Raw genomic sequence first — 25,238 nt, forward strand, 5'->3', positions numbered from 1 at the left:
CGCGCTATCTCAGAGTAAATTTTAATGAGCTTTGATTTCCCGCGCGTAACTGACATTGAAAATTTCCGATCGCTTCAATCGTTGTTTCTGAGAGAACAATTCATTCTACGCAAAAAATGCTAATAAACGTTTTTGTTCAAAATTATCTAAGCTATATTTTTTTCTATGGCGTAATAATTCTTGGTAAATCGATTTTTTCCATTTTCCCCCTCTACGTAAATGTACATGTAAATTTTAACTCTCAAGGCAACTGCTCGAAACAGTTAAATATAACTACAAGACAACCATTTTATTAAGTTCTTTCCAGACATGATCCTTCTACCAATGATGTATTTGTCTTGAATCGTTCTTTGGAAAATCAGTTAATATTTATCTCCAAGTGTAAAATATGCCAGACATTGTAGTTTTCTCTTCCAGTCAATACTTCAACTATACTTTCTTGTTAATTATTTTATTCTTGAAGTACATGTTTAAGACTATTTCATATATCTACACCTCATTCTGCAATTTATTTTTACAAGTCAGGAACAAAAAGTTATTTAATGCCAAATCTGAACTGAGTCCTTAAAAAATCACTTATTAAAGACATCTTTAAACAGAGAAGTTCTCATACCTAAAAGACAAAATCATGCTTTGATTTATTTGAAAACGATCATGCTTTGATTTATTTGAAAACCCTCAGCTTGTCAGCGCTTATGTCTAATATAACTCTAAATTAAAAACTTTTTTTTGGAATATAATTTAGGAATCGTTTACATCTATCATTATTCTCTTTGCTTTTGTCCATAGACTTGGTTGTCCTTTTAAAATACATTTCTCTATAAGTTGCTTTAAAAGTAATATCAATATTAAATCCCTTCATATCTTGTTATTACTTTATCTAACATAACTTCTTTGTTTTACTTTCCGTTTACATTTCTTTTATTTTTTTATTGCACAACAGTATGGAGACTGAATGCTTAAAACGAGGGTAGGCGCAAAATTTCGGGCCAATGCTTTTTAAATGCATTCTTTTTTTTCGAATCCTGAGAAAACGAATAAATATTTTTGAAAAATTTAAACGCAGAATTGAAGAATACATTATTACCGAAGGCCGAAAGTCCTTGAAAACTTCTATAATGTTTATTTTAATTTACAGGGGTGAAAAAAAAGAGAAAATTTAGTGTGATTTTTAATTTCAAATATCTCATTCAAAAAAACTTTTTGTTTATTCTAAGAGACTTCCGGCCCTTGTAATAATTTAATCTTTCATTCTGCGTTTAAATTTTTCAAAAATATGTTTTTTTTTTCTCAGGATTCGAAAAAAAATAAATGCATTTAAAAAGCATTGGCCCGAAATTTTGCGCCTACGCTCTTAAATGCTATCTTCTAAAGAACGAAGATTATGAAAAATGTGTTATTTAAAGTTTTGGTACAGATATTGAATATTTGTTTTTTTTTTTCAGATTCGGATATCCCAAAGACGCGTTGCCGACGACAGTGGCGGGTGAAGTCGGCACTTCTTCGCTCTCAGCACGGCTAACACCACCACGACCCCCAGCCAACAACAACCTCCTACGATGTCTATGGATAGTGGTGGTGGTGGTGGGGGTTCGATGGGAACCGGCTACGGGGGCGGAGGGGAGGTGTTGACCGTTCGCCGGTGGGAACCGATGCCTCCGCCCCCAACTGGTGATCAATCCATGGCAATGGATAATAAAGAACAGTTGCGGTACTCTTCCATTCCGCAGATCTCGATGACGTCGGGTCTTTTACAATCCGCCTCGCAAGTGCCGCCGATGAATCAACCGCCCCCGCCTCCTCCACCGCCGCCGCCTTTGCCACTGCAGTTACAACGGCCTTATTCAAGGTAAGTCAAATAGTTATTAACTGTAATTAAAATTACGGTCAAACCTGTGTAAACTAGAATCGTATGATCGGGAACCAATTTTTCGGTCCTTAACCAAGAAAAGTGCCTCTTATCAAGTTAGATTTTTATAATGCATTACACACGCACCAAAAATCTGTCATACAAAAAATTTCGTATTTAGATAGGATCAGGATTGTATAGGTTTCAACGTATGAATATCAGTATATTTGCTTTTATCCCTATATGGGGTGAGCTTTCCCAATTATAGTGGTCATCTCCTCCTACTTTTTTTGGGAACCTGGTTATTAAAAAACTTTTATATTAAATAATTCGTCTTCTAAAAATTCCTTGGACTGCAACATCGTATTTGGGCCACATGCTTCAAAAAAATAAATACTCTTTTCTGCACGTCATTATGCAAGGAAAAGTAGAGGGGTGAAAAGGCTTGGGAAGAAAGAAGAAATCTTGACTAAGGAATACCAAAGATTGAACTAACTTCAGGATTGAACAGATATTTCATGTTGCAAAAGATAGGGAAGCGTTTAAAGAAGTGATCGCTAACCTTCATTGGAAGACGGCACAATAAAAAGAAGAATTTAATGATTTCATAAATATAGTCATAACATCCGAAAGATTTAAAAATCAGGCGAGGAGTACGACGACAGGGCTGCGTGTTATCACTGCTATTACTTAATCTGTATTTGGAGGCTATATTCAGAGAAGCATTGGATGAGTTTCAAAGTGAAATCAAGACCATCGAAACTAGCATAACTAATATCAGGTACGCAGATAATATTGTCCTAATAGCAACTATAAGCACTGCAAAATATAAAACATTCGGTAGTTTGTCATAGCGAAATCTTCAGTTTAAATTTAAACCTTTCCAAAACTAAAATTCTAGTATTTGCAAAAAAAAATCAATAAGCGTACATTTATAGACTAAGAGACAAATAATAGAATAGGTAACTTTCATAAAATAGTTAGGAATAAATATTAACAGCCAGTGTAACCAAAAAAAAAGGAATTCTATCAAGTTTTCTCTATCATGCTCTATGTCGGTAAAAATTCTACCAATGGTTTTTGAAACAGGAAAAAGAATACATACCTTTGAGATGTATATGTACAAACGTATGCTGAAATTTTATGGATACAAAAAGTTATCAATGAAAGGTACTTCGGATTATGGGTAACAAAAAGAATTGCTAATTACGATCAAAGAAAGGAAAATCCAATACTTGGTCATGTATTGATAGGTAAAAGTAATTAATTACTGCGTATCATATTAGAAGACAAACTACAGGACAAATGAGAATGACCTGAGAAGGTGTTTTGACCGCTCTTCCACAGAATGAGCTAAGAGCAGATTGACATTTGGATTGCCAACCTTCGAAAGGAGACGGAAACGAGCCTAAACCATCTTAATCGATGCTCTCTCCCAGACGCCTAAATAGTTGTATTTTTTATATAATACTATTTCTCCCTGTTCAATTATTATTATATTTTTTTCCTAAATTTCTTCTGATGTCTAGCTGCTTCGTGTACTCTTTAACTACGTTGTTGTATATGCCCTATAAAACACAATACCGTCAAAAAGTCAACGTCTGGGCTGGTATTTTAGGTGACGACGTAATTGGCCCTTGTGGGCACCTTGTGTCGTCGTAAATACCTAGATCTCCTGAGAAATCACATAGTTCTAGCAGTTCGAACAATACCTAATAATATAGATGAAATTTAGTTGCAGCAAGACGGCTGTCCAGCTCGCAATACACGGGAGGTGTTAGATTTTTTAAACCTAACGTTTCCAGATAGAGTTATTAGTACAAAAGGTACCATAAAAATGCCACCTCGCTCTCCTGATCTAGCACATTTGGACTTGTTCATATGGAGTTATGTGAAGGAACAAATTTACCGACATGAGCATAAACGTGCCGGAAATTTGGACGAATTACGTCAAAAAATAATTCAGGCCTTTCCAAGCATAACACCCGAAATATTGTCGAACACCCGAAGGCAATTATCCAATAGATTGGGCTACTGCTCGGCTGAACGTGGTGAACTTTTTGAAAGTTTAATTTAAAATAGTTTTAATTAAAATTATAAAATTGTTATTTTTGGAATAAATTGTTTTAATTTATGCCGTTAAAAATTTATTTTGTTATTTTTTATGAATTGAGATTAAAGCAATTGTTGATTTAATCTAAGATATGAACCTGCTTTTAATCTTGTAATCACATTGTTGAAAATATTTCCCCAGACATCTAAATAATAAATATTCTTTTGACAACAATGTACAGACCAGACTGCCCATAGTGCTTATGGGTCTATCACACTTATGGGACACGCGGTTACAGGTTATTCTCTCGAACATACAAGTCTATATAATATTTTTCTCAGTTTGTTGCGTTGTCTTAATGTCCTATAGTCAAATAATTATTTTCCATAACTGTATATATCAAACTTGCAAACCAACATAATTATATACAAATTCTTTACTGTCTTTGTAACAGTTTCTAAACATGAATAATTCTATGATGCATATTATGATGTGTATATATTATACACTTTATCTATTGGTACTTTGAAAATTTCACTTTTTAATTTTATGAATCCGCTTTTAATATAAGTAATTAAAAACTTCTTAGATTTGTAAGTATGGCTTTTGCAGGTCTATGTCTTCACTGCCGCCTGAACCTTTTATGATAATGAGATCGAAAGCACTGAATAAGAGGGTTGTGATCAATGTCGGTGGAGTCAAACACGAAGTTCTTTGGAGGACCTTGGATCGCTTACCGCACACCAGGTACGTTTCGTATATTTTCTTTCTTTGTTGGTGCTTTTATTTTCTTAATTTATGTCAGAGTAGTTAGTAAAATATTAATACTAGTCTTTTTTTTGTTATCTTTTCTTTCCAGATACACTCGTATTTCTCAATCATGCTTACAGTGCATCTTCTAATTACTATATATAACAAAAAAAAAACAAAAACAGATTGGTAAAAGGAATCAAAATGATTTTAAAAAATTTAAGGTAAAGACTTAAAAGAGCGCAAAACGGAAATAAGATGGGAAAAAGAAAAAAGAATCTGCTAAATTTAGAGATGGTGTTAAAAAGGGTCACTACGTTTCCTTCACACTCTCGTAACCGAACGATTGTAACGATTATTCATATTCAAGACCAGGGCGTTAAGCAACACTACACTGCTGGAAGAAACGAGGGGATAAATTCTTTGAATATCCCTAAGGATATTTAAGAGAAAAACGCCCACCGTTCCATCCACTAGAATGGTGCTCTGCCCGATTGCTCAGTCCTGGGTTCGTTTCCTGTTCATTTTCTCCCCACACCAATCCCAGAAAGGTACATAAAATTAAAAAAAAACTTACGATTTTGGAGTAACAATTATAAATGAACATCATATCTATTATTCGGGAGATGACACAACGAGAAACAAGAATGAGTTAGCGATAATAGTAAAAATGGAAATAGATAAAACAGTGATAATGATAAGATTTACGCCGATGACAGAGAGTGTTGTGTGATTAAAATTAACTTAAGTTCATCTAATATAAACATCATTCAGGTCTACGCACCGACGTCCGAATCTACTGAAGAAGAAATAGAAAATTTCTGTCAGACCCTAGAAGACTCTGTGAAACTGACAAAAAAAAATGACCTAACTATTATTATGGGCGATTTTAAACCAAAATAAGATAAAGTTCAGTCGCTAATGTTGTGAGAATATGTAGTCCTGGCACCAAAAACGAAAGAGGAGAAAGGCTAATCCAATTCCGCAAAGAGATGGATATGATTGTAACGAAAATATTTTTAAATTACATCCAAGAAAGCTTTATACATTAAAATCACCCCGTGATACATGACGATTTCCACATGCACAACAAGATTAAAGAGATACAGAACACAAGAAAACAACGAAATATAGGCATAGTTATAGACATCTAAGGTTAGATTTTAACTACAATTGAAGATAAATTAAAAATACTGAAAGAATACATGCAAGAATTATTCAAAAACACAGCAAGAAGACCGACAGAAATAAGCAATCACTAAGGCCCAGAAATAACAAACAAATAAGTAACTACGACCATTAAGCGGATTAAAGATGGAAAATCACCAAGACCTGATTAAGTGCATAGTGAATTTTTACAGAGGCACAGCAAATTACAGCTTTTACGAAGGTATTCAACAACAAATATGAGACTGGTCACTTACCAAAGACTCGCTACTATCAATACTCATTCCACTTCCCAAAAAAAGCCAACGCTAGTAAATGTAAAGTACATAGATTAATTAGTTTGACTACCTATGTACCCAAAGTATTCCTTACTATTATTCACTCGCACATATACACCAAATTAGAAGAACACCTAAGTGAAGTTCATATTCATCGAGTAGGACTAGAAACGAAGGAACCACTTTTTAGTTTGCAAGTTTTAATACAGACAGCTAGAGCTGTCAACTTTGATGTGTATCTATGTTTTATTGATTTCGAGAAGTCATTTGACAAAGTACCACATAAGAAAATAATCGATATCCTATAAATAACAGGACTCGATGGTAAGGATATAGACTAATCTCAAACTTATACCTTTAACAAAACGCATAGTACGATTTAAAATAAACTGTTCGTGATCTTCATAGTCAGAAAAGGGGTTCGACAGTGTTGCATACTATCACATATACACTAAAAACATCTTTAGAGAAGCCTTCGACGAATCAGATGGTATTGTAGTAAATGGCCATCTTCTAATAATGAATAACGTTGTAGAAACATGTAACAAATACGGCCTAAAACTAAATTGCAAGAAGACAAAAATAATGATCATTAGTAAGAACACCAACATAAACGCCCAAATTACAATTATTGATCCATCGTTAGAAAGAGTGAAGGAAATATGTTATCTGAGATGCAATATAGATGAGAAATAAAAACTCGTATCAAAAATAATCAAAATGTAAAAAAAGTTTTGTATTTTGAAAGCGATTTCTTATTGGAAATCGAAACGTGAAATAAACTTGATTTTTAAGTAAAATTGTGGCTCATTCCCAACAAGAATAGTAAATTGCATTAACATACCACAAGAAAATAGCTTCAGAACAAAATCATAATCTATGATTGATCCTATAAGCTTTATATAAAAGTAAAGATGTTTTAACATCAGCTCCTCACCAGGTTTGTAAAATGCTTTTAGAATATTTAATCATTTCTTCAATTTGTTAAGCATAAACTCATGTGATTTCCATGTTAGTTTGCAAATAAACTAAACAAATAAATAAGGTATAACAAAATGAATAAAAATCGATTAACTAAATAATACTTTGTTGCAAACCGAAAGGAAGAAGAGGTTTAGAACGTCCCTTGATAAAACAGAACTTTAATAAAAAGAAGAAAAAAGGAAATGTTCTCCTATTTATACAAAAAAATAATCAATATATTTCGACAAAAGCTCACAATACCAACACCTACACTAAACGAAAAGCTGTTATTTAATTATATTTTTTACACGTAACACACAACAACAATGGGAGGCCATATTTTGTACCTTTTTGCAGGAACTCGATTCATAAACAAGTTGTTTTTCCTTTGAACGCAGTATAAGGTTGACATCGATTTCACCCATTTTTATTAGAAAATAAATATTCAAAAGAAAACAGTCGTCTGAATAATATCAGTGTTCTATAAAAAAACTTATATAAAAAGTGTTATATCGACTGTCTTAAAATATATTGATTTATGAGCTTGATAAAAGATAATTTTCTATATTTAGGGTGTTCAATAATTTAATATAGTTTGATTTGAGAATATTATAATTCATAAAATATAGAAATATGTATCACAGTTTAATTTAAATAAATAATTTAATTAAAATCTTTAAATAGAAGCAAATATATGGAAATAATAATAGTTAATAAGTGCATTGATTTTTTCATGCATAAGAAAACATTCTTTTATTTTATAAAAAGGAATTTTTAAATATTTAACAAAATTACAATAAAGAAAAAGAAAAATCTGAAGAATACAAAAAGCGTGTAAAAAATCCTACTTCAAATATTTTGTTTGCCATATACCTCAGTCTATCTGTGAAAAAATATTTATTTACGTAAAAATCACGTAAAATTTGGGATATGACAACTCCTTGAAGACGTCCAACTGATTGTGCTTCGTTTTTTGAAACAATCATAAAAAATTGAAAAAATTATTTTTGCCTATAAAATGTTTCGTATACGTTTTAAAGAAAAATAGTTTAAATATTAACTGCAGATCTTAAAAAGTTCTTCAATACGAAAGTTTCTAATTTAAAATAGATAAACAATTGGTCGAGATATTTGCAAAAATACCTTATTTTTGGAGTATTTTATAAATGTTAATAATATTTTATAAATTTTATAAATGTTAATAATTATAATTATACAGGAGACCTTAAAGGCAGAACCGGAAGGAAAGAAAATAATAAAGTAGTGGGTAGATTTGGAGAGGATGAACAAAACGATAACGGAGAACGTCTGATTAAATTATGCGAACTAAACAACCTAAAAACCACCAACGGATTCTTCAGACATAAAAAATATTTATAAATATACATGGACGGAAGAAACACAAAAGCTAAAATCGATAATAGACTACATAATAAACAAACAAGATACCACAATAAAGATCAAAGATGTGCGAGTCAGAAGAGGAGCAGAATGTGGAACGGACCATAGACTACTGACAGCAAAAATGGGCAATAATTGGAAACATAACAGACCCCTTCTACAGAAGAATTGTTGAACACTATAAGAGAAAGAAAATACGATATAGAACAACTCCAAGAACAGTCAATAAGAGAAATCCTTCAGAGTGTCCTAGATCAAAAATTAATAGAATTTAGATACGGCAACATCGAAGAAATATACGAGCATATAAAGGCGAGTATAAAACAAGCAGCATTCGAAACCCTTGGAGAAAAAAGAATATATAACAAATAAACAGCACTATTATGAAATAAATTAACAAACAAAAAGAATAATTGAAGAAAAAAAAAAGCAACAATACAGAAAATGCCTGACTACAAACAACGATGAAGTTTATAAAGACTAACGCGCTATCTCAGAGTAGATGTGAAAAAACAAATAATACAACAAAAGAATAAAGAATGGGAAAGAACCTGCTTAAATATTGAAACATACATAGGAGGTACAAGAACTTCGGAGTCATGGAAAGTACTGAGATGATTGAAACAAAACTCAAAAGAAAAAATTAAATTGGGAAATATACAGGACAAAGAATGGAAGGACTATTACAAGGAACTGTTAACAGAACAAAGACCACAATTCATTGGAAAAGAAAACAGGCGAAGACGAAGCTGATCTTCACAACAAAAAATAGAAATAACAGATAGGGAAATGAGAATGGCCATAGAAGCAATCAAAAATAAGAAAGCACCGGGACCTGGAGGCATCTCACCTGAGCTTATAAAATACGGATCAAAAAAATTACACCGGATGATACAATGGATATTTCAGAAAGCCATAAATGGAGAACAGCTTCCAAAGGAATGGACGGAGGCATATATGACATCTTTATTTAAGAAAGGAGATAGAAAATGATACGAAAACTACAGAGGAATAAGCGTAATATCATCAATAGGAAGATTATATGGGAAGATACTGCGAGAAAAGATAGAGCAAGCGATAAAAGGCAAAATCGGGGAGGATCAGGCAGGCTTCACGGCAGGAAGATCATACATAGACGACATATACACAGTGGAACAACTGTTGGAAAAGAAAAAGCAAAAAATAGAGATATACATTTGGCATTTGTGGACCTGAGAAAGGCGTATGACTCTGTATCGAGGTCAGAACTATGGGAGGCAATGTACAAATTAGAAATACAGTTGGAACTCATAGAAGCTACAAAAGCTCTGCATAAAGAAAATAAAGTGTCCATTAAAATGGGAACAAGAACTTCACCACAACAAAAGGGCTCCTGCAGTACCGCAAGTACCGGTACGGAGCGAATACCTATATATGTTAAGCTTTACAGACGATCAAGTAGTGATTGCACAAGACCAAGACGACCTCAGCATGACATGACGAAGAAACTACAAGAAGAATATACCAAGGCTGGCCTAGATATTAACCTCGCAAAAACAGAGTACAAGTACTATCTACAAGTGAAGAAGACATAGAAGAGATTCCGATTTATGACAACGTAACAATCAGAGGAAAGGACAAATTCAAATACTTGGGGTTTATAATCACGAAAAAGGCAACAACAGAGGAAGAAATTGCACAAAGATTACGACAAACAAGAACAGCAATCCGACAACTTAACTCAGTATGGTGGGATAGACACCTAAATATGAAGACAAAAACACAGATTTATAAAACATTAGTGCGAAGTATTATGACATATGGGGCTCAAAATTGGATCATAAACAAGAAAAACAGCAGTAGGATAGTAACAACAGAGATGGAATGCCCCCGAAGATGCTGCAGAGTAACAAGAATGGATAGGAGAATAATGACGAATTAAGGCAAAGAACATCAATAGAAACAGACATACTAACATATATAGAACAAAAAAGACTAAACTGGTATGGATATGTAAGAAGAACTAGCGGCAGCAGATGGAGAAAGAGAATAACCGAATGGAGTCCCATAGGAAGGAGGAAAAGATAACGACCCCGAAAATCCTGGAGGAATGAAGTAGACGACGCCACGAGTAAGAGAGACCTAAACGATGGAGAATGGAACAACAGAGAGAGATGGAAACGGTTGAGCGAGGAAAGGCAGTGAATACTGTAGAATATCTGAGTATATATATATATATATATATATATATATATATATATATATATATATATATATATATATATATATACAAAGAAAGCAGTTTATTAGGGATGCAGTCAGTAGGTTTGGCCAGGATGTTATAGAAACACTCTTTTGACTTTTGGTCGAGCTTTCGGAATTACTTTATTCCTTCTTCAAGACACTGTAATTAGAAGAAACTGTAAATATTTACAACATATCTCAAAATTATCATTACAACTTACTAGTCGTTGAGATTATCTGTGTAAAGACGCGCTATCTCAGAGTAAACACACATATAAAATCACAAGTTCTGGCTTCTTCCAACTGATATTTTGCAATATGAGTTGGAGTAAATCATATTTTTTACCTCTCAACACATGACCCAAGTACTGTATTTTCCTCTCTTTGATTACGTTTAGTTATTCTTTCAACTCATGCGGCACAGTAGCTCATCATTGGTAACTTTTTGTACCCATGGAATTCTCAGCATTCGTCTATATATAACCCGTTAAAGTGATCGTATTCGAAAATTATAGCCACTTTAAAATGAAGGCTGGAAATTTCCGAGCTCCGTTTTTTTTAGTATGGAACTTCAAATTGAAGTGCACTGGAAAAATTTGCAATATCTCGTATTCTGTGGCACGCAGAACAATTATTTTATTTTAACTAGGGTAGCTCGAGAGAATAATAAATACTGGACCTCCCGGAAAATCGAAATAATGAAATGGCTTATTTTTACACTTTCTGAATAAATTATTTTAAAACAAATTTTAATATTTTTGTATTTTAAAAGAAAAATAAATAATTAATATTATATGTTTATACAAATATTATACATTAATAAATAAAATAATTTTTCAATTTTACCGGGAGGTGGAAATAGCACATTTCTTATTATTTTACCGAGCCACCGCAGTCCCAAAAAAAAAAGCTTCTGCGTGCTAAAGAAACCGAGATATATCAAATTTATCCAGCTCGTTCCCATTTGAAGTTCAATTCTAAAAAAAAAAAACTTTCATTCTTCAATATACTATCAACACAAATTTTATATACCTGCTATATAAAATTTTCTAACATCAAAATTATGACATCTAAATTGTAAAGATCCAAAAAAATTAACATATTATGTGTTTCTAACGTGTTTTTTAATTTTAGGAATTAAATAAGAAAAAGTGTTTCTATTCACAAACCGAAAATTTTTCAAAACACCTCGATTTCTGTATGATTGTGTTTTGAAAAATTTTGAAAATCAAAATTTTATCTGCAAATTGACAGGGCTTTGCGTTCTTAAAAACCCGCTTCTCCTAAGTCAAGGTACACTTCTCCTGGTTCGATCTTTGCTCAAAGAAATTATTTCTCCATCAAATACCTCTTACAGCTCTTCAAATCTGGTGGTTTCTCAAAAAGAAAACATCGACAGCCTCGCGTCAAATAATGTGTTGTATTTAATAAAAAACTTACAATTTGTTTGAAAATATCTGCTGTGAACTGTTTCGCCGGTGCCACAAAGACTTTTCCCACTATTCACTTTTTATCAAAACCGGCAAAAACGCCAAAATTTATTTTTCTTTAATAACAACGAAAAAAATCAAAACAACCTTTCTCTTTCAAATCTCGTATCGAACTCAAACAAAGTTTTTATAAAAATTCTTTTTTTTTTTTTCAAAACCAAACCTCTCAGTTTTTTTCATACCATTTCCTAAAATCTCTGACTTGACCAATTACCACACTTCAATAAAAATAATTTCTTTCCCACTCTTTCTTTCGACCAATATTCTTCCTCTGTCTCCTCCTTTTGTTTCATTATACACACAACATACTACCCACTTCTGGCTTTACAACAAAATCTATGTCTATAATTATTTGGAATATACCAAAGTCACACTTTATTTTCATAAGATTTAAAAACCAATTTATTGTTTTTATTCCTAAACAAATTATGTAAATTATTGTTAATCTTTCCTATCTACGTTTATAAATGCTTACAAATAAAATTCTTTCAGAAAGTCCCAACCGCTTTTTGTTTCCAAAGTCCATTGTTCCGTAAAGTTTTTGTACCTCACATTTTGTTTGTTTTTTTTTAATCTATTAATAATAAATCTTTTGTGGAATCACTTTAAATGATTAAAAATGCACTTTTACTGGAGTACGCTAAATTCTTATTTTTACCCTAATTTTAAACAGATGCCTGCATATTTAATATCTTAAATATTTTTCTGAAAGTGAAAATCGAGAATCATAACAATATATATCACATCATATTACAGTGGTACCAGGAATCGAATATTTATGTTTCATCTATGATGGTTTTTATTATAAATTGTAAAAATATTTTTTCCAACTTTTATTTGAAATAATTTTACACATACAAATCAATACCAACTATTACAAAAAATAGTATCAACGTTTTTAGAATTATTTTTAGATATTGTTGATGTTTACTATCTCATAAACAAAAACATATTTTAATACATTTATTTCTTAAATTATGGTTATTTTTATTTCAGGTTAGGCCGCCTTCGTGACTGCAACACCCACGAATCTCTCAGCGAACTCTGCGACGACTATTCCCTCATAGACAACGAATATTTCTTCGATCGCCACCCTAAATCCTTTAGCTCTATCCTCAACTTCTACCGCACCGGAAAGCTACATCTCGTCGACGAAATGTGCGTTTTAGCTTTCAGCGATGATCTCGAGTATTGGGGAGTGGACGAACTCTATTTAGAGTCGTGTTGTCAACACAAATATCATCAACGGTAAGTATATTTTGTTTATGAATTTATATAATATACTTGAAGTTTCCGTAGTAGATTTGCTATAACATGCATGGAGATACATGATTTTAATATATTTTTCCCATGTTTTTTCCAGTTTCATCGATCCTTAAGGTGAAGGATATGTAACAGAGAATCTCATATATACAAAGCACTAGATTGCAGTCGGAAAATCCTCTTTAAAAAGTTTCGAGTGACTGAAGCAATGGTATCATAAGAATGGTATCAATAAGATAATTGGCTGCTGTAATAACTTATAAACTTCAGTAACGTGCGAAACATCTTCTGATGTTTTGTAGTTACTGTGTTTTGGAAGACATTTTTTGAAATTATTTAAAAAATTCCATTAAAAAATAAAGAGTATAGCTGCTTAAATTGCCAGCAACTCATTAGCCAAATCTTCTAACGTTTAAGTTATTTCATTCGTGAGGAGAAATAAAGTTAGTTCAGTATGTGTTGGTTTAAGATTTCAGAATTGTACAAAGACAGACTAGGTGGAAAATTCTCACGCCCATTCGGAGTTCGCTCCGAAAACCATAACCTAGTTCGCTCCCGTGGTCAAGCGGATTAAGTATTTATCTATTAAGTTCTAGGAAAATTAACACCAGCAAAATAGGTACTGCGGCTTTTGTATTTTATATTAGAAATTATATCAAATATTAGTAGTTACATATTTATATAAATACAGTGATAAGCGCGATAATAACCGGCAAAATAACGCAAACGATGGAAAACATATGAAGTTGTAAGATAAAAGAGATAAAACTAGTAGAGATGAGAAATTTAGCGATATAAACCTATAAATTTACATTCTATTCACTGTTTCCCACCTTTAGCCGTATCAGAGGAGGATGTCAACTAAAATTGTCACTGTCACAGCGGTAGTTTCAAAACTCTTACGTCTAAAGGTGGGAAACAATAAACGAAATGTAAAATTATAAGTTCTATCGCTAAATTTCCCATCTCCACTAGTTTCATTTCTATTTATCTCACAACTTCATTATGTTTTCCATCTTTTGCGTTATTTTGCCGGTTACTAGCGCGCTCATTACTGTTATGTATTTTGAAATATGTTAGTGATTGATTTAGAAATTATATTGGAAATTTTAAATTGTTTTTAAAAACTACTGGAATAATTTTTGTGCCTACTCTAAAATAAAGGTATAATAAGAAAGCAATACAAGTGTAAAAAACTAACATAATATGGGATATTCTCTACCATTACAAAATAAAACAAATATAAATTAAAACGAGGCATTTATTTCGCTAAAAATCTAAATGAAATACATTTGACAAAATCAAATCTACTAATTTTATTTTGCTTTAATACCGCTATTTTGTGATCAACAAATTTTTGACGCTCTAGAAGTACTTTTCGGTACACTTTTTTTGGTTTCCTAGAACTTCGTATTTTTATATGGGTGTCAATTTGAATATCTTTTAAAACTTCTAAAAATTTAAATATATTAGGGTGAAGATTGTAAAATCATCATCATTGGTGCTACAGCCCTATAAAAGAGCCTCGACCTTCCCAAGTCTATTACGCCAGTCAGTTCTATCCATTGCCAACTGTTGCTAGTTTGCTGCGCCTATTTGTCTACCATCCTCATCTACACCATCCCTCCATCTGAGTTTTGGTCTACCCCTACTTCTACTTCCCACAGATTGTGACATAAGGATTCTTCTAGGAGGGTTGTTCTGCTGTGATCTTGCCAGATGTCCTGCCCATCTTAGTCTTTCTATTTTTATAAAGGATCCTACGTCTTTACCACCAAATATATGTTTATATCTGTGATATATCTCGTAGATGCCACCAAATATTCTTCTCAGGATCTTTCGTTCAAATATAAGCAGGTGATTTTCATTTGCCTTGGAAATGGTCCATGTCTCCGACCCATATGTCAACACTGGTTGTATTAGGGTTTTGTATATGGTTATTTTTGTTTTTTGGCTTAAGTTTCTGCTTCTTATATGTCTACTTAGTCCAAAATAGCATTTGTTTGCTAGGATTATTCTTCGCTTGATTTCTGCCGTCATGACGTTCTCCTTGGTGATCAGGGAGCCTAAGTATGTGAATTTGTCCACCACTTCAAAGGTAGAATTATCAACCGTGAATTGGTGGCCGATGTTTCTGGCTCTATTCTTGGGTGTTGATGCCATTATGTTAGTTTTATTTTCATTTACTTGCAGGCCCATATTTTTTGAGGCGTTTGACAAGGTGGTATACATTTCTTCTAGCTTGAGTGTTGTGCGGGCAACTAGATCAAAATCATCTGCATATGCCAAAATTTGGGATGATTTATTAAAAATGTTTCCTCTGCTGTCTATTTGGGCATCCCTGACCGCCTTTTCAAAGCTTTGTTGAAAAGGGGACACGCCAGCGCATCTCACTGTCGCAGCCCAACATGCGTTTCAAATGCCTGTGATTGTTCGAGTCCGTGAACTGTAAATAGTTAAATAAAAAATTTAGTGCAGTATTTAAAAGTTCCATCAACATAAATTGTTTCTAATTTACAAAAAATGTTGAGGTTATCGATCCAAATAGCAATTGTAATTTTGGAAACTGCTGCGCGAAAGATTTTTGCAGATAAGCGGTCGAACCATCTCCTCAGGTCTTTCAGCCATGAGTTCTGGCGTCTTCTACTGATCTTTGGTCCTGTACTTTTCCTTCCAGTATAACTTGAAGTAATTCATATCTTTCGCCTCTCAACACATGACCCAAGTATTGCATTTTCCTCTCTTTGATTATTCTTAGTAATTCTTTTTGTTTACACGTGCGACGAAATACCTCAACATTAGTAACTCTTTGTACCCATGGAATTCTCAACATTCTTTCGGAGAACTAGGTATAACGACATTCAAACTGGAACTAAAGTAATAATGTTAAGATTCGCACCACCCTTATTTCTTATCATAAAATTTCAGGTAGACTACTAATTACCCACCAATCTTTTCAAAGAAATATATCAATTGCAACTTCTGATACGGAAAAACCCATACAAAGATTGAGAAGACAATATTCAAATATCTTTTTTAAGAAATATATGGCCGGAGTGAATTTACCTATGCCCCTTTTCTGTGGGGTATTAAAATCTGACCGCGGGTGCGAACTAGTATACACCCAATATTTTAATACCAGGAATCTACAGTTAAAATATTTCCAATTATTAATAAAACACTCTGTATAAATAGTTGTAAATTGTAAGTTTTACTTATGTACCTAGTTAATGTAGTAACGGTAACAACAGTAATTTGTTATGGCCATGTATCCAAGCATCCAGTTTGTTAATAAATTTAGTGATAATTAAAAAAAACCATTAAAGTTTCGCTTATATCTATTGAAAAATAATCCATTTTGATTCCAATAGTTTTCAATAACTGCAATAGAAACTTCTTCAAATCGTAAAAAATCTTAATTAACTTTTAAATCGTCGAGCTAATATACGCTTTGTTGTTTCAGAAAAGAGCACGTCCACGAGGAAATGAGAAAGGAAGCGGAATCCTTGAGGCAACGGGACGAGGAGGAATTCGGCGAGGATAAATGTTCGCAATATCAGAAGTGGTTGTGGGATATGTTGGAAAAACCTACTACGTCCATTGCAGCAAGGGTAAGAGCAAATACGTTCCAAAATTTCTCTATATTGCTTACTAATATTATTGATATAGATGGTGGTTTGATACTATTTGAAAAAAGTATTTATTGGATATTATTTACACCGTTGCCGGGCATACAACTGAGTCACTTCGAAATTTGTAGAATTATTGTAGATTTTATTTTAATGTAACATCGTTTACTAAGTTGTTGTCATTGTTAGTGTATTACAATGAGAATAAATTCTGTTGATATGGCAATAATTGTGGCGGCTTTATAAGACGGCCGTTGTCAGCGCGATACTGCAAGTAACTTTGGTGTAAATACGGAGTACGCAATGAGTATCCCGACGCGACGGTATAAAGAGTCTGCTCAGTTTAAGAGCTGGTTCATGACAAGTCCTGTTTTCCTTCGAAATCATCTACAGGAAGTGTGAAATATAAACATATGTGAGTGGAAAGTTAGGATGCAAGTTAATGCTACAGATTATATTCTTAAACTACAGCAATTAGCTCACCTCTTTTCCGTGATCATCGGATTGCCAGATTGAATTTTTAACGAGAATACTTAGCTTGCATAGTATCGAATTGGAGTCGTGTAGTATTTCCGACAAAAATCATTCTGTCTTACTGATTCAAATGCGACGTGTGAGAATAGCTCAAGCGTGTATTGCCGAATGACTTCCACTTGATGGAGGGTCTTTATCAAAAATGGGATGTTTACTGCACACAGGAATGTGACAGAAGTTCTAGAACATCATATTTTACCCTTCATGGTTATTTTTGGAGACGTCTCAACATTTATGGGTGTTAATTCACACACATATTCCACACTGATCGGATAGTTACTAAATATATTGACGATAATTAAATCATGTTTGGCTTGTATGCAATACAGATTTAAATCTCCTTGAACATATTTGGAATAAGGTAAGTAAATGTTTATATGAACATGTACTAGTCATCAGAAATTATAGCGAGCTTCGGGATATTCTGATGCAGGAATCAGACAATCTTCCACGGAATTAGATCCAAAATCTGGTTTACAGCATGTCTCGTCATGTACGAGATGCTATTAATGAAAGAGGGGGTAATACTCGCTTAAGAAGCTCTTAAGATTTCTTTGTCTTTTAACGAAAAGTATACTTTCAACGAAAAGTATATTTTTATTATTTTTAATAAACTTTAAACAACAAAAACCTGATTTTTGCAAGGAATTACTTAGTAATTTTTGTTTCAACCAAAAAATAAGTAAAAAAAACTCTATAATAACCTTAAATTATGGATTAGTCTTAATCTTACGCTCGACAATGTATAATTCAAATTTGAAATATATAAATAAATACTTTTTTTATAAATATTTTCCACTAACTTTTAGTTTTATCTTAATTTTAAATCTATTTTAAACAGTTACGTCCTGTATATGTGTAAAAATTGCAGAATATAATATAAACATAAATGACCTGTATATTTAAATCATAATAAATGGCATTCAAAACCTACTTAATATAAAACGATATTACTATCTATCTGATAACCTAAACCCAATATTGGAGACGTCTTTTCTTGGCTGCTCTATTTTTTAGATCTCGATCTATCTGACTTATGGCTCTCTCTGTTTCCCATATGTGTTTATGATCGACAAAACTAATAATCGTGTTTTATCTTTGGTGTATTTGTCTTATTGTATATAGAGCCAAAGAATTTCCGCTTCAGTTTTTCTTTTTGGCTAGCATCTTTAATTGCTGTGACGGTTTTCATTTAAAAATTTCTCTGTATGATTTTAAGTCACAAGCATAATATTGTTTATTTATATTTCTGAACTTTGTTTATATTTTTATGTTGATCATTTATCTTTAAACATACTCTAATTCTATTTATATTAACGTTTGAAGTTGTTTAACAAGAATCTGTTCTCCACATTTGAGCAGTTCATTTACACATAATCTTTAAATAGTGAATTTCGTTTTTTTATCTGTTGTTATATTCCTATTTCTGACAAAGCATTTTCCAATTATTTTTAAACAGTTTGTAAGTTATAGTGTAGATAAAGAATCCACTCATATTTTTTACATTAGTGATTTCAACAATGTCTTTCTTTTCGTTTCTCTGTGGTCTTATGAACCTTCGTAGTTGGTTTAGTTATTGATCTAGTATATCTCTAATCTTTTGTAAATTCCTTAAACGAAGACTCTTTAATTTGAACTTTATATTTCTGTCTTTTATTTATTTTCTAATGCTTTCAGCGTGGTTTTTTGAATGTTTTGGTATAGTAGTATTAAAATTTCCTGCAAATTCTTTTATCAGTTTACTATTTGACCTTACTGCCCTACACATTTCTCTAATAACAATATCAAGTGCCTAGTTCTAAATATTAATCCCATATTTATTCATAATTTTCACTATCCCGTTGGCTATATTTAATCCAACCTTTCTGGTTTCTTGGCCTAGGAATTCCCTTGCATTGTTCTTTCTCCATCGTTACAAGTACTATAATCGTTTTCATCGTTCTTGGCGTGTGCGTGTAAAAACAATTGCAATAAGTTGTTTCATCTGTCTTTCCTTGTCTAAGCTCGATTCGTTTACCTCCTCCAGTGGCGGAGCAAAATGTAGCATGTCAAACGAAAAAATAGTTGTATAGTTAGAAATAATAGTTATATACGGTTTTCGTATTTGAGGTAATTTAAGCTGTCCATGAAAATTATTTCGGTATTTATTTTTTTTGAAGTTTCTTTAAACTGTCTCTCAATTCTTGGTTAGAGTTTGGGCCAGACCGTATCTCCTTATCTAAAATGCTTTAACAATATTATAGCTACTTTATTTCTAGTTAAATAATCTAATATTTTTTATGTAAAATATCGGATAATTAAAAACACTTTAGTAGTTTAATTAATCTAGTAATTATTTCGCTACAACCTTATTTATTAAAACTATCTATCAGGATTTAACAAAAAAATGCGAATAAGCTTATTTTGGTGTAAATTCTCGTATATATACTTTATTTCTAAATTAAGCTGCAGTGAATTTGCAACAGAGTAGCGCACACTTTGAGTTTAAGCGCCGTGTGAAGGCAGATATCTGGAAAATAGGATTTGGATAATGATATAGAACGTTTTGTCGATTGATAAATGCAATTAAATAACTCTTTTATTTAATTGCCACCTAATTATCGAACTAGTTATAACAGCTTTTCCCAACGAGATTTCTATATAAGTCTCATTTATATAAAATATTTTTTCTTTACAGTTTGCACAGATTAAGATCGATTTTTTATTTGATAATTATGTTCTGGAGAGGTATTTTGTACGAAGTTGAGAGTTGTATGGTAGCACTAATTTAAGCAGAATTTTTTTTAACGATGCTTATAGTAAAAGTCTGTGTTTTACACTTCTTCTACTAGAGAACTAAACTCCTCTTATTTCGGCTTGACATGAAGATGTAATAGAGCGCAGCTTCTCTCCTTCATGTACCATCTTCATCATTAAAGATTATCGATTATGATTAAAAATAACTCTTCATTTTCAGTTGTGCGCCTAAGTTGTTTAGGCCTTGTCCTTTTCTGCTTTTAATATTGTAACGAAAATATTTTGCCTACCACATGGGGTATTATTGAAAGGGGTAGAAATTGGGGACTGAAATTATTGGGGCGGAGATAGGGCAAGCCAAAATAATCGATACTTGTGCGAACGGGACTCAGGGTTTGTTAGGAGAGCTGGGGTTCGTGGATAAGTAAATGACAAGGGGGTTTGGATTGGGGGCAACTACAAAAAAATGGACAAAGAATCACGTGAATCTCTTGGGACAAACAAAATCACACACAGAAAGGAAACAGCAAACACCTCTAGTAATTTTAAAAAGGACGCCACTTCGAGGTACTTAATTATAACTATTACAACAGCTAGTTGTAACTAATCTATGAAAAACATATCTTTTTCAAATGAAACTCAAAAAAGGGTTAGAGAGTTAATCAAGATAAACAAACAAAATGGTTTACAAAAAATTAAACATTTATTGTGTCTCACCACAAACAGTTTCAAAAATACAAATAATACATAAAGATAGTCACAAAAGTAAATATAAAAAAAAACGGGTGTGGCAGTCCAGTCAGACTGCCGGTAGAGTTATACTTCTATACACGCGTTCGCTGTTAAAAATTTATATAGGAGTCAATCTGCACAATCATTATATATGTAATGCTATAGGTAAAAGAGAGCATAAAGAGAAAAGGAATTAGTTATATAGGTATATAGTGCATCGTTTGCTGTATATAAAACATTTTGACCTGTAATAGGAGCATAGTAAATGAAGGATTGTATCAATTTTTTAATGAAAAACATATATTTTTTATTTTTATATATGTATAAAAGGAGTTGAATGCAAAAAAAATTTTACACATACTCTGCAGTAAAATTCATTGTTTATTTTGTTATTAATATAAAAATTACAATACAATAAATACACTGCAACATAATTCAATATAATAATAAAATAAATTAAAATGTAATATTCATAAGTATTTAAAACTGCCAATATACATAACTTACTTTACGAAGATAAAAAATAAAAACCAACAACTCGGATTATGTTGTAAATTTTCATTTTATTTTAAAATTTATGCTTTTTGCATATATTACATATATTTTAATACGATTAACTTGAGGTTTTTAAATATTTTCAAAAATAAAAAAGGAAATTCATAATTGGGATTCGAACTCACAACCACCAGCGTATGAACCAAACACGTAAAGGATTTGCCAATTAGACATGACACTAACGGATTTCAAAATTGACAGTTCTCGGTAAAAACAGTGATTATTTTGAATACATAAGCCTAAAATAAATATAAACGTTTAATTTTAAATAATACAAAACATATCACATAAATAATAATATTAAATACATATTATATTATCTATAATATTATATATATATATACATTATATACAAATATACATAATATTAAATATATATACAAAAGGAACATTTTTATTCTCGAGAGAGGAAGAGAGAGAAAATATGTCTCCTGTCTCTCTCTTACTCATTATCTTACATATGTAATGGTTTCACAGATTCACTCTCATGCAACTCATGCGACCCGCGCGTATAGAAGTATAACTTCAATAACAAAGAAAAACTTACATGTGTTTCTATTCATTTACAAACTCGGGAGATGCTACAAAAACTTACAAATGGTTACTGGACTATAAACTGTGGCAAATAAAAAATTAGCTTTTTAAATAATGAAAGCAATTATTATTAAAAAAAAATGTCTATCTTGACTTTTATGGTAAAATTTAAAACCAAAAGTTACCTTAAATTTCCACTAAATTTCACTCTGCATGTCTGGGGTCGGGAACTGGAATTATACTGGGGCAGATCCGGGATGACGACCCAGGGATAAGAAGATAGAGGGTGGAAGTCAGCACCGGCTGAACATAAACCTTGAAAACTCGTCTCCTTCGAAGACTGGAACAGGCACAGCACAATGGCAACATGAGGCCATCTTCAAAAACTGTTGTTAAACCAAGCATTTAACTGCTACTGTATACTACATTTCCATGATAAGGAACAAAACAGGAAACAATACAATTCGAAGAAACATTTTAGACTAACACTATAAGTGACTCTAGCCGACAGCCGCTTTAGCGAGAGTGATCTAATAATCTTTTCAATTCATTCGCTTAACTTAGCATAAACAAAACATATAAACTGGAATATTTATTTGAAACGCAGAATATTTAGCGGTTCGATCAAAGAAAAAAATACCCAAGAAATATAAACAACTCTAAAAATGGTTTTATTTTAATGGGAGACGCTAAGATGAATTGGAAGAATTCGGTGTTTTAATACGTACGCATGGGAAATAAAATACACTAAGATTATTCTTTGATACTTTATCAAATATGAGGGGATTTCAATACATATCCAAGAATTTAGAAATGCTACAATATTTTGCAGCCAAGGACAATTTTTTTTCTCCCAATACGTTGTTTCCCTCTATTTTGCCCTTAATGATAATTTGTAAAATGTAGTACTTTTCGTTACGTACCAAATAACCCAAATACCTAGTTTTTCGTATTTTAATCGGTTTTTTAATAGTTGTTTTTCTATATTTAGTCATTTATGGTTTTTATATTTAGTCTATTTAAAGGGAATTTCTAAAAATCTCCGGTTATCCGGAGACCACATTTCAAATGCCGCTAACTTATTTAGACTCTTTAACTTTAGAGTTTACGTTTTGACTCCTTGGAGAAAAACAGAAACATTTTATTTTACTGATTGAAATTTCAATCTTAGTTTGATATGTATGTTTTGATATGCATAGTAGACCACGCTTCTTGAAGAAACTATCACTAGGCTGAGAAATTCTATTTTCGTTTTAATTTTTTTGTTCTGGGTTAAGCTTCTTGTTAATTCAGCAGCCAAGAATTCTTAACCATAGCTTACCTAGGTCTAAAATATTTCCCATTTATCATTATAGCTAAAGGGACATTTGGCCCATATCAAATAACCCCTTATCTTGGTTTTCTCTCGTTCATCTTCATTCCAAACTCTCGACAAGCATCATTTAGTTGGTCTAAGACTTTCTGTAACTGTCTTTATCAGTTAGTAGAACAGTGTCATCTTCATATCTTGTTATATTAGAAATGTGTTCCCTATTAATGTTTATTCCTGCAGAAAGGTTTTACAAGGCTTTCCTGAATAGCACTAATATTTTTAAATAACTTGATGTTCTTCTTTTTCTAGTTCCATGACCGTTATCGATCGTTTGATATTCATGTTTGCTACCATATTCGCTATCTTGACTTTATTGATAGCATCTTAAATAATGATGTAGTCGAGTTTCCGTACCATTGTCTTAGATTTTTTGTCTTCTTCTACCAGGACCACATTTACTTGGATTTTTCTCTTAATAATCAGATGCAAAAGTTTAGGGTGTCTCATAATGTGACCAAAGTATTCCAGCTTGTATATCTCTTTATTGTATTGACCAGTTGTGTTGTTTGGTTCAGACGTCTAAGGACATCCTTCTTTTTAACTTTTTTGACCCAGCTTATTCTCAGTAGTCGTTTGCATGCCCATATTTCCAAGACTTCCAAGCGTTTAAGCATAAAATCACCCTAAGTCCACGCTTTCATTCTATATAGTACCACTGGCAGATATAGCAATATGTCCATTTTAACACGAGGGTCAATACTAAGATTGTGGCTCCAATGAATGTGTGATAGTTCTATCCTAATCTTGGCATTTTGCCTCCAATAATAGTTTCTTATTAATTTGAGTTCTTTATCATATAAGTTAATGTTGTGTAAAGAACTTAACATTTTGTGATCTGCTTGATGAAATGACTTTTCTAAATGAACAAAGAATAAGAAAAATATCCTTTTGTTGGTCGTACTTCATTACTTCTGCAACAGTAATCATCTTCAGTGCATCTTGATATGAGCCAAAGCTTTTTCAGAACAATCTTCCATTTACCCTGTTTTTGTCAACTATTCTCCACACTCTAACTCTAATAGATTATAAATCATCTCTTTATCGTTGTCTTGATTCCTAATTTTCAGTCTTCAACTCTTCAACTCTTCTTCACACTCTAACTCTAATAGATTAATCATCCTCTTTATCGTTGTCTTGATACCTAATTCTCAGTCTTTCTTTGGCTCGTTGTTCCATCGGCCTTCTTTGGTCAAATTTCGGACTGTTCCAGGCGTCTTCCTCTCGCCTGGTTACATGCGCTATCCAACTAAGATGTGCTAACTAATGAATTTTTAAACGTAAGGTTGTCGAAAACTTGTATATAACTCAAAGCTGCAACACCTATCAAACAAATCTTGCTCTTCTGCAACAGTTCTTAAAGAGAAAACAAAGCCTCTCTGGGTTCTTATTCCGGCTCTGAATCCAAATTGGTCGTATCGCATGTCTTCTTCACATTTATCTGTAATATGTTATGATCCATTTTAAGTAGAATTTTAAGTACTTGGCTCATAAGACTACATTATTCTGAAATCTACACATCGTCCGAAGTTAGGGAAATAAAAATATATTTCAACTATTTCGATATTTCCCCACTAGTGTAAAATTTATTAAACAAAATTATTTACAGATCAAGACTATCAATTTTTTATTACTTACATATTTGAGGATAAGCTTCGTCAGGTCTAACGCTCTTTTTGGGTTTTTAATTGATTAATTGAATAATGACATAT

The 25,238-nt window shown here is 32.2% G+C and overlaps 1 protein-coding gene across 1 annotated transcript; it reads left to right on the forward strand.

The window, feature by feature from the left end:
- Positions 1-1,448: 1,448 nt before the first annotated feature.
- On the forward strand, positions 1,449-17,133 carry LOC140431576 (potassium voltage-gated channel protein Shab-like; the record flags this gene model as incomplete). Its single annotated transcript, XM_072519471.1, has 4 exons — positions 1,449-1,849; positions 4,515-4,649; positions 13,171-13,422; positions 16,901-17,133. Coding segments are annotated over exons 1-4 (910 nt in total), but the record flags the coding sequence as incomplete, so codon positions are not given.
- Between the last annotated feature and the right edge of the window lie 8,105 nt (positions 17,134-25,238).

This window comes from Diabrotica undecimpunctata, unplaced genomic scaffold, assembly GCF_040954645.1.
Source record: "Diabrotica undecimpunctata isolate CICGRU unplaced genomic scaffold, icDiaUnde3 ctg00001373.1, whole genome shotgun sequence".
Lineage (NCBI taxonomy): Eukaryota > Metazoa > Arthropoda > Insecta > Coleoptera > Chrysomelidae > Diabrotica > Diabrotica undecimpunctata.